Genomic DNA, 9,626 nt, shown 5'->3' with positions numbered 1-9,626 from the left:
TAAACTTTATATATTGCAACTTGTTTATTCCATCGATGTTTACGCTTCTTGTTGATGATGCCAATTAGCGAAAGTAATGCGTAAACATATTAATTACGATTACTTGTAGGCGATTATAATAATTATTGATGAAACTGTCAGACTAAGCCTAAATCAAGAAGTCACAGCTCTGTTTCCATGGTTTCTTATCAATTGTTTAATCGATTTCACTTCAAAAGTCTAACCTTAATAGCAATGTCAACCTTGGAAGATTTGCAGAAAATTGAAGATTACAGGCAGTATCGGCCTGGAGAATCTTTGCTTGAAAAATACCAAATCCCTATTCAACATTTCGACTTTGATTACGTCTCTCGAGCTGGTGATGCAAACGAGCTGGAAAAAATCGTGGAAGTGCTACGATCCGGTCAAGAAGGTTACTATCCCCAGTTACTCAGGTATTTCAGCACTCTTATTCTGACTTAAAAAGTCTCTAAAGTTGTCTCTTTAGGGCTGCAGAAGATCAATTGATGAAACTGAGGCCAAACAGCAAATTGTTGAGACAAACTAGCAGAGTATTGAGCAAAGTCGACTTAAACCACGACGAAATCGAGAAAATTTCTTTGGATTTGCAGAAATGGGTTACGGACGTTTCCAAACACAGCAAAGAACTCCAAGACCGGAAAAATGATAAATCAATTAGGTAAAACCAATAATTCCCCCACCAGATTTTATTAAATTTTAATAGATGCGACGTGAGAGTACGTCAAAATGTAGATCCTCAACCGGAACCATTGAATTTAGTGAAGAAAGAGAAGAAAATTGCCTCCATTGATTATCAGGCTTGGGATAAATACGACCCGGATACGGAGTTAATGAAACTAGAGCTAGAGGAAGAGAAAATACAACGGGAGGCTCGTGAAGCTCAGAAAGAGAGAGAAAAAGTGAATTTTGAAGCTGTAAAGTTTGCTCAAGCTGGTACTAGCAGTCAATCTCAATTTTTTTTGGGCAGTGTTAGTAATGCTAATTTAAAAAAGCTGAAAAAGACTGTAAGATGATTTGTGATTAGTGTTTTTATCATGTTATTTTTGGAAAAAAAATTCAGGTTTCGTTTAATCAGTATTCGACCGAAACTGAGGCTACATTCGTATCAACTAGGGAATTGGAAAAGGGTCGAGAATTTTTCAAAAGCGGGGATTATGAATTGGCCCTTCAATGTTTCACCCAAAGCATTTTGTGTAAAGCCACCATCACCAATTTGAGCAATCGAGCCTTAACCTATTTAAAGCTGAACCATTATAGTGAAGCCCTTTTGGACTGCGACAGAGTTTTGTCCCTGGATGATCGTAATTTGAAAGCTTTGTTAAGAAAAGCGCAAGCTTTAGAAGGTACAATTATAATTGCCTCTAGTTTCGTGTCAAAAAACGTGATTTACAGGTTTGAAAAAGTACGAAGAAGCTTTGGATTGTGTCGATTTGGTTATAGAGAAAGACCCTAACAACCATACTGCTCAACAACTAGCGGAACGGGTCAGAAAGTTTTGCAGAAACATCATGAAGAATACCAGAATGAAAATTATAGAAATCCAGTAATAGTTCTTGTTCGAATTTGATTAGTCTGATTCACAATAAACTGTTGTAAACCAACCAAAAGCTGTACTAACTGAATCTTGATACACAAAAATTAATCCTCAACATCTGGCGTTTTCCTCTTAGACACGAAAATCCTAGATGATAAAAAAATATGGGGCACACATCTGCCCTATTGTGTTTCAGCATCCAACTTGTCTTTGTCGATACGTAGGAAGGTGGGTGGTTGAAAGGGCCAAGCTGCACTGACATCCCGAGGTGCAGATGTGACCTACCTTGCCCTTTGTTTGGCCCTTTTTCTATATACTTTCTTAGGTTCAGTTTACCTGACTCGACACACATGCCCGGATGCTTATGATTACTTGGTGTGTTAGATTTTTTTCTGATTTGTAGAGAAGGGTTATTACAGTAATTTTTGTTTAAAAAAAAAATAAAACTTTAAGTTTATATAACAATTTGTTTGTGTGTTAGTAATAGCACGTAACTAGTACTATACTTTACCTACGATTAAGTGTAAAGTCCTGTTTTTACAACGGATGATATTCTAAACTATCTAGATGAACTAGAATTCTTTTAAAATTGTATGAACAATGCATTATGCCATGATCTTCATCTCCAAGCAAGGAATGGAAACGAAATCAATACTCCAGGATTAAGGCTTGAAGTTTATGACGATTTTAAAACTGTGCGCTTTTTTTACAGATGTGAGTAAAGATGGTCATTGCGTAACTGAAAACTATGTGTAACTAGCTATTTACACTGAGTTTGGAAAAATGGACGTTCTGGTGACTGCTAAAAGCCTGTATAAACTTCAGAATAGTCTTGAAAATACAAAGTCTGCAACTATAAACGACATTTTATTTTTACAATATCTTTTTAAAGACAGTTTTTTCACTGACTTTTACATAAATAATAAAATTACGGTATCTTACACAGAAATGTACAAACTACAATCACTTTCTTTTCCTGTACTACAACACAAAGTATTGTTTTCTTTTTTTTTTTTAAATACTCTGGTTATTTCCTTGCCTTAGAGGTCCACCCTCAATAATGACTCACACATTACACAAAACCAAAAAAAACTTAGTTTCTTTCGCTAATTGTATCTAACACAGAACTATTGTTATTGGTACATTGAGAAGAAACAGCCAGAGGGTTTACAGTAATATTGGTGGGAGGTTGATAGGGTTTGCTCTTCCCTTCTAAAAAGTAAGTTTCCATGGAGCCTTTGCCTTTTACGTCGATTGTCCCTCGACAGGTCAGTGCGTAACCTTTTGTGCTTAGGATTTGGTACATCTCCTTAGTTACCTGTAATTACCCTGTTTTGTTATTTCAGTTTCAGCAAAATTACGTTACAAGACATCCAAATGACGTGACAAAATGTTAATTATTAAACGTTAAATTAACGGCCAAATGTTACAGTTCCTGTAATGTTTTACATGTGGTCCACCACGATCCTTTCTGGCAATTGAAACTTTGACACCGCATTCTCCCTGACTGTACTAAATATTGTAGTGTTTTTTTTTGGTGCATTAGATAGGAAATTTAATAACGATTCCAAAAATGTGCTTAAAACTGTAGTTTTCCCACTCCAATTAGGTTTTACAGGCGATTTTCCCGTGGATTGTCCTTTCAAACTGTCTTTCTGGCAATTAATACTTTGACACCGCTTTTCTCCCCTTCTAGTGTTGTTTTCTGTCATTAGATAGGAAATTTAATGACGATCTCAAAAATGTTATTAGAATTGTCATTTTCTCACTCCAGTTAAGTTTTACAAGCGATTTTATCCCTGACTGTTCTGACAAAAAAGTGTTTAAGTATATTTTTAAAATTTTATGTTATTCCCCGTCAAAAAAAATTAGGACAAGTTTGTATTAAGTTACGTATGTGAAAAATTGATACTTTCTAAAATAATCATTATGGTCAATTTCCATAATGGGTTTTGGTGATTCGTACTGAACTATTCTAAAAGTTCTTATAGCCATAGGCGACGTCATAGACATTAAATAACGTTTTGACGTCATTTTGGCCATTCTATCTGGGAAATTTTAGGTCCAAACCAACCTGTATTTTATCACATATCCCTGTACTATCCATTCTGGAAGCGACATTGACAGCGTTACCCCAAATGTCATATTGGGGTTTCCGAGCCCCAATAACCCCCGCTACCACAGGGCCCACGTTAATTCCAATCCGGATACGAAAGTTGTTAAAAGAGTGTTCGTTTACTTCTTGCAGTTGCTCCCGGAGTTTGAGGGCGTAGTCTGCCATGGCGGTCACGTGACGATAACCGTGCATATCGCAAGTGTTTTGGGTTAGGCCTGAAAGAGTGCATTTGGTTGGAAGTTCAGACCCACCCCCCCCCAGCTTACTAACCAGAAGCCGCCATGTAAGTTGCTCCGGTACTTTTGATTTTCTCTATATACCTGAACTGGTCTTCGGATAGAATTTCGTCGAAATCTGCGATGATTTCGTTTAGCAGTCTTAAGCACTCTACACCTTCGTTGTTACCCTCCAATTCGACGTAAAACTCAGAGAAATTGGGTATTGAAGCGAACATTATGCAGACAAAGTCACATTGTTCATGGTACAACTCCTGGGAATAATATATATAATATATAACTTGGTTTGAACTTCATAATTGAAAAGTATCCAGATATAATCCACTTACGTCGTTATTCTTGTCCGTGTTGAGGAAATGTTCAGCCACGTGAACTGGCAAGATATTGGCTAATAATTTTCGATTATACGCCTCCAGGTGTTCCATATCCTCTTTTTCCTCTGAAAAAGCAAAGGTCGTATCTCAGTACGAGGCATTTTATTAAAAACACACTTGTCTACTTTATCGGGGACTGCACAGAAGGGCAATTTACTCTATTCCGGTGTTATCTGTGGACTTTTCCAAGTACAAAGTATGAAAAATTGCTTAGTTTTTGAAACTAAATGAAAACACTACAGACTACAACCAACCCTCTGAACGCTTTTGATAACTGTAAAAATGTTCGGACGAACAAACACTCAACCTAAAATGTTTCTATTGACCTATAAAATTGGGAAACAGGAGGATTATACCTGTTGCCTGAAGTTTCCACACGAAATCCAGTCGGTAAGTGGCCTCGGTCTGTTGTCCGTGAAGAATTAATGCTATTACGAATCCCGCCAGGATTACCACGTTCATATAATACTGAGTTAGAGTATCGTCCTTCCTGAAAATCATGAGGTGTTTTAGTTAATTGGACTTAAATACGTAAAATACATAAATGTGTAACATAAAATGTAGGTTTAACGCTAGTAATAACTCAACCTAGTCATTTATTTTACGCGGTACATTACCTGAAAAAAGTGTTTAGGTTTTAAGGGAGAGGAAATAGAATTGCGAACATAAAATATTGATGCGAATATCAAATGGCTTTTTTTGGAGCCTATAATAAAATTAAGTGCATATTTCTCGCTTGAGGACGAAACATATAAAATTGTAGATTACCTTGCCATTCTTGGTTATTATTGATTTTTTTTAGAAGTACTATGAGAGAAATTATTATAGAATAGAAACTATAGAGCAATCCAGTATAGTGTATACCAAAAATCTAACAAAAACTTGTTTTTAGTTCAATACATTAATTTAATCCAAAAAATTTCAATATACATAGATTAAATCACACCTGCCACAATTTGGGTACACCAATATTGAAAACCGGATATTGCCTATTAATCCCTGATTATGGATGAGTAAATTACCGGTAAAGTAAATATTTTACTTTACCAGGAAAACTTGACCGGTAATTTACCAGTAAATTACAAATACTGTGTTTCTGGCAGTTCAAATTTTGACACCGTTTTTCTCCCAGACTGTACCAAATTTTGTAGTGTTTTTTCAGGTTATCGGATAGAAAATTTAATGAGGATTCCAAAAATATGCTTAAAACAGTCATTTTCTTATTCCAAGTGGGTTTTACAGGCGATTTTGTACCTGACTGTCATTTAAACTGTGTTCAAACTTAAGAACACAACTTCAACTGATTTAAATATTTGTTGCACCAAATCAGTTTTTGCTAAATAACTCAAAAACGGTGATAGTTACGAAAAATTTGAAAGAGAGCAAAAATGTCTGTAAAGAACTGCTAAACTCATCCCTGGAAGTTTCACAGTCCGTTAGTGCTGCTACTATACAGGGGGTACATGAGAAGTGTAGTGATTCAGATTTTTTGCCCACCCTGTATGCAATTTTTAAGATAGAATTTTTTCCTTTACACTGCTGGAAAGAAGATCTCAAGACGATTAATTTGAGTGGTTCAACTTCTCTGAACTCCCAAAAATAACCGACTTACAGGATGCTCAAATTTCAAACCACAATTTAAACTGATTTGAAAACTTGTTGCATCAAACCAGTTTTTGCTAAATAACTCAAAAACGGTGATAGTTACGAAAAATTTGAAAGAGAGCAACAATGTCTGTAAAGAAATGCTACACTCATCCCTGGAAGTTTCAGTCAGTTAGTGCTGCTACTATACAGGGGGTACATGAGAAGTGTAGTGGTTCAGATTTTTTGCCCACCCTGTATGCAATTTTTAAGATAGAATTTTTTCCTTTACACTGCTGGAAAGAAGAGCTCAAGACGATTAATTTTAGTGGTTCAACCTCCCTGAACTCCAAAAAATAACCGACTTACAGGGTGCTCAAATTTCAAACAACAATTTGAACAATTTGTATTTTAGCCACTGTAATAACTATATGATTTATTGACTTCGTTGAAAATATAAGTCTATTTAAAACAAAACTCCTTTCCTACATACCGAAAATCTGTGGTAATATTGACAGTCTGAGACGAAATTCGATACAAATATATATTGAATAGAAAGGAAGAAGGCTATCAGCCAAAAACGAGATATATTGATTCGAGTGGAGGCTTTTTGTATTTAGAGTGGTCAAAGACAAGCTTTTTGTTTGTCTTAAAGTCCAGACAGTAAAAAAAACTTACCCGTAGCTTTGCGGACAAGAAATCCGAAAAAGCGAGGCTTGTTTGATGTACGTGAGGTAAATAGTCAAAAACCCAGCCATACCGGCCAATAGAATGATTGTCTTCAATAGGGAAATCATGATTTGGTAAACGGCACACGCAATCATTGATATCAGCACCAATAGCAAGAGATTCTGTAAAAAAAATTGATTTAAACGCTGAGTATATTTTAATAAAGTATTTGCAAGTCAAAACGGACCCGTCTCCTAAAAGGGACTTAGAGAAAAATGCCTAAATTTGAGTTTTTTTCATTTGAATTCGTAATATTTTAGAAACAAAAAGTTCTTCTCCGGATTATTTCCAGCACTTTTTAAATTTAAATATTCCTGTTTTATAAATTAGCTGAAGGCTATGCTTGTAAATATTTAAAGGAAAATATAAATTCAATATGACTTACGTCAACTAAGTCAAAAGGTTTGCAGTCTTTTGGGTCAATATCGTTGAGGATTGCCAGGTTTTCCATCGAGTTCGTACAGTTGGCGTTCAGACAGTCAATTTCCTCTGATACAGATAGCTAAAAATTAAGGAAAAAAATTATATTGTTGCCGAGTTGAAAAAAATCAATTTTACTTACGCCACGTAACATGACTAGGACATAAATGCAAACGGACATAAACACACAAAAAACCTGCGCAATGTTCCGATTTTTATGAATTTCCCTGGACACTGTCAAGATTCTTTGTTGCATGTGCTGGAAATTTTTCACATCATCGAATTATTAAATAATTTTATTATAATCCTCTAATTGACTTACCCTAACGTTGACGTTGTCCATATAAACGACAACAGGAATTATTATGAGAAATAATACTACAGGAACTGAACACAACAAAGCAGTCTCGTTGCTAAAAACCAATTAGGATACTTTAAGGGAAATAAATTGAAAAGCACTGATAGGGTTACCTTTTGAAAATAGCTAGTTGCACTATGACAATGGCAGCAAAACAAAAGGTGGAGCAGACAAAATACAACGTCAACATTCTGTCTCGTTCTAAAGCATACTGCAATCAATTCAGTCGTTTTATTACTTTGAATACACTTTATGGTTCCTAAATGTTGCTTCAATCCTGTTAAACTAAATTGGAAAACGTAAAACTCTTACCTTTCGTTCTTTATTGGGGTCTCTAAAGTTGAGCAGTAAAGTTCTACAGTGTTCTGTCCGAAGCCTGTCAATACTTCTGGCATCAATGGCTTTCATGAGGTACTCATTAACTTCGTCCTCTGGATTTTTATCTCTTGATTCGCTGGGATCACTAAACGGTCTGGAAATTACATTTTTTTTAGGTTCGTATCAAAAAAAGTTGAGTCAGTACTTTGTGGAATGTCCGTGTTGGGTGCTGTGGCCCATAATACGCATTTCCTTGGCCACGTTTCCGTTCATGGAATGACTTTGGTAGGGCGTGCTACCCTAATAATATCCAAAACAACCACAATAAACTATAATTGGACCAATAGGGATCTGTTAATTGCTTACACCACGGTAAGTCGGCGCTACAATCAGGAACGTGTCGATGTTGTGGTCTTTGAGGTAAGCATTCCTTTCTTCTCCACGTCCCGGCTCTACTTCGTAATCGCTCCCCAAGCATTTGAGGGTTTCTCTAGTTATGTGAACGCGTCTGTAACAATAATTATTATTAGAGGAGGTTAATAATTTTGTGTGTTATTCTGTATACTACAGTTTGAGCTCTGGAAAGTACCTAAGTCATCTCAAAAATTGTACCAATTTTTTTGACACCGGATTTCGGTTTCTGAGGTTCAAATTAGTTAATAACAGTAATTTTGGTGCACTTTACCATAAAATCGCTAATAAGACTTGGGAGAGTCCAAATTTGTACTGAATAGCCTAAAAACTTGCTATTAACTACTAGGAATAGTCTTATAATTCGTTTTCTCAGGCTGCCTTCCTGGTAAAAACTAAAAACAGTCCGGAAATCAAGACAAAGATTGTATTGTACATGAACCTCATTTTTTGCTACTAAAAATAATCTAAAAGTTGATCAAAAGGCTAGAACTGACTTTACTAGGACTAGAGAGAATCCAAAAGTCTATTTTCAAGACTTTAATTGGTGTACAACTCAATTTTCTAAAACAAGACTAGAAGTAAATTAGATTTTCGGACTATTTTATTTCTCAAGACTAATTTAAATCCTAAGACTAACCTAACCTAATCTAACCTAACCTAACCAAAGCTAACCTACGTAGCATTTGGTACCAAAATTTTTTATTACTGAAGAAACTTGACTTTTGGAAATAGTCTTAAACTCGATTTTTCAGTCTTAAAAAGCAAGTCTGAATTTCTTAGAGATACTACAATTTATTGCACCTATGTTTGTATGAGTTTCAAGACTATGGACAGTGTCCAAACTGGCTTTTAGCCTGATAAGTCAAAAGATAGTATTGAAACACTAAAAACAGTCTAGATTTTTAAGAAATACTTGAATTTTTAGCACTGAGGTGTCTAGAAGTCGATTTAATAGTAAAAAAGCTTAGAATGATATTTTAAGTCTAAGGAGAATGTAAAAATTGTTTTGTTAAGTTTGCTATGTCAATAACTTCGATTTTCCAAGCTGAAAGCAGTTTTGAAGCACTAAAAATAGTCCAGAATTCTAAGAAAATTAAAGGCAAAGTAAAAAATACGAAAAGTTAGTTTTCAAGACAATTTTTATGAATCTAATGTCAATGTCCTATATCTAAGACTATTTTCAAGACTAAAATATTGAAATTTATTTCAAATTATGAAAACTTACTTCAAATGCAAATTTTACGATTCTGATGTCATGTGGTTTTTTACGTAAACAAGTCAATTTTGAATATTAAAGTCTCTCGATTTGTATTAAAACTGGTTACAAACAATTTTTAAGCTTCTGAAATACATTTTTATCTTTTCTAAGTCAATTTTCAAAACTAAAGTATTTCAGTTTATTTGGAAACTATGAAAACTGGCTACAATAAAATTTTTTAAGCTTCTTAAGTCAATTTTTCGTTTCCAAGACAATTTTTAAGTTGGGTTGGGTTAGTTTTGGGTCTTTGAACGTAATAAGTGA

At 34.9% G+C, this 9,626-nt stretch overlaps 2 protein-coding genes across 2 annotated transcripts in view; one reads left to right on the top strand and one right to left on the bottom strand.

Annotated features, from left to right (window-relative positions):
• Positions 1 to 141: 141 nt before the first annotated feature.
• LOC145733440 (sperm-associated antigen 1-like) lies at positions 142 to 1,628 on the top strand. Its single transcript, XM_081986263.1, has 5 exons — positions 142 to 434; positions 488 to 679; positions 725 to 1,025; positions 1,082 to 1,364; positions 1,414 to 1,628. The coding sequence occupies exons 1-5, from the start codon at positions 178 to 180 to the stop codon at positions 1,566 to 1,568; spliced, it is 1,188 nt and encodes a 395-aa protein (XP_081842389.1). The 5' UTR covers positions 142 to 177; the 3' UTR covers positions 1,569 to 1,628.
• Positions 1,629 to 2,409: 781 nt separating this feature from the next.
• Positions 2,410 to 9,626, bottom strand: part of LOC145733432 (adenylate cyclase type 6) — a 48,337-nt gene continuing 41,120 nt past the window's right edge. The window contains exons 15-27 of the mRNA XM_081986250.1: positions 8,057 to 8,198; positions 7,896 to 7,990; positions 7,685 to 7,844; positions 7,486 to 7,583; positions 7,337 to 7,427; positions 7,157 to 7,273; positions 6,980 to 7,096; positions 6,544 to 6,716; positions 4,638 to 4,771; positions 4,237 to 4,346; positions 3,942 to 4,161; positions 3,630 to 3,886; positions 2,410 to 2,873 (exon numbers count right to left, since the gene is read on the bottom strand). Of these exons, the coding sequence (XP_081842376.1) occupies positions 2,649 to 2,873; positions 3,630 to 3,886; positions 3,942 to 4,161; positions 4,237 to 4,346; positions 4,638 to 4,771; positions 6,544 to 6,716; positions 6,980 to 7,096; positions 7,157 to 7,273; positions 7,337 to 7,427; positions 7,486 to 7,583; positions 7,685 to 7,844; positions 7,896 to 7,990; positions 8,057 to 8,198 (1,939 nt within the window). The 3' untranslated portion in view covers positions 2,410 to 2,648. The remainder of the gene's footprint in view (positions 2,874 to 3,629; positions 3,887 to 3,941; positions 4,162 to 4,236; positions 4,347 to 4,637; positions 4,772 to 6,543; positions 6,717 to 6,979; positions 7,097 to 7,156; positions 7,274 to 7,336; positions 7,428 to 7,485; positions 7,584 to 7,684; positions 7,845 to 7,895; positions 7,991 to 8,056; positions 8,199 to 9,626) is intronic.

The sequence above is a fragment of the Ips typographus genome, linkage group LG9 (assembly GCF_016097725.1).
Source record: "Ips typographus isolate SLU linkage group LG9, UJ_Ityp_2.0, whole genome shotgun sequence".
Lineage (NCBI taxonomy): Eukaryota > Metazoa > Arthropoda > Insecta > Coleoptera > Curculionidae > Ips > Ips typographus.
The sequence above is the reverse complement of the archived record's forward strand: the minus strand, read 5'-3'. Positions and strand labels throughout refer to the sequence as shown.

Excerpts from the sequence above, each read along its gene's own strand:
- LOC145733440 (XM_081986263.1), top strand. The coding sequence starts at position 178 with ATGGTTTCTTATCAATTGTTTAATCGATTTCACTTCAAAAGTCTAACC. Across the intron at positions 435-487 it reads TACTATCCCCAGTTACTCAG|GGCTGCAGAAGATCAATTGA; the intron begins GTATTTCAGCAC and ends TTGTCTCTTTAG. Across the intron at positions 1,365-1,413 it reads AAAAGCGCAAGCTTTAGAAG|GTTTGAAAAAGTACGAAGAA; the intron begins GTACAATTATAA and ends CGTGATTTACAG.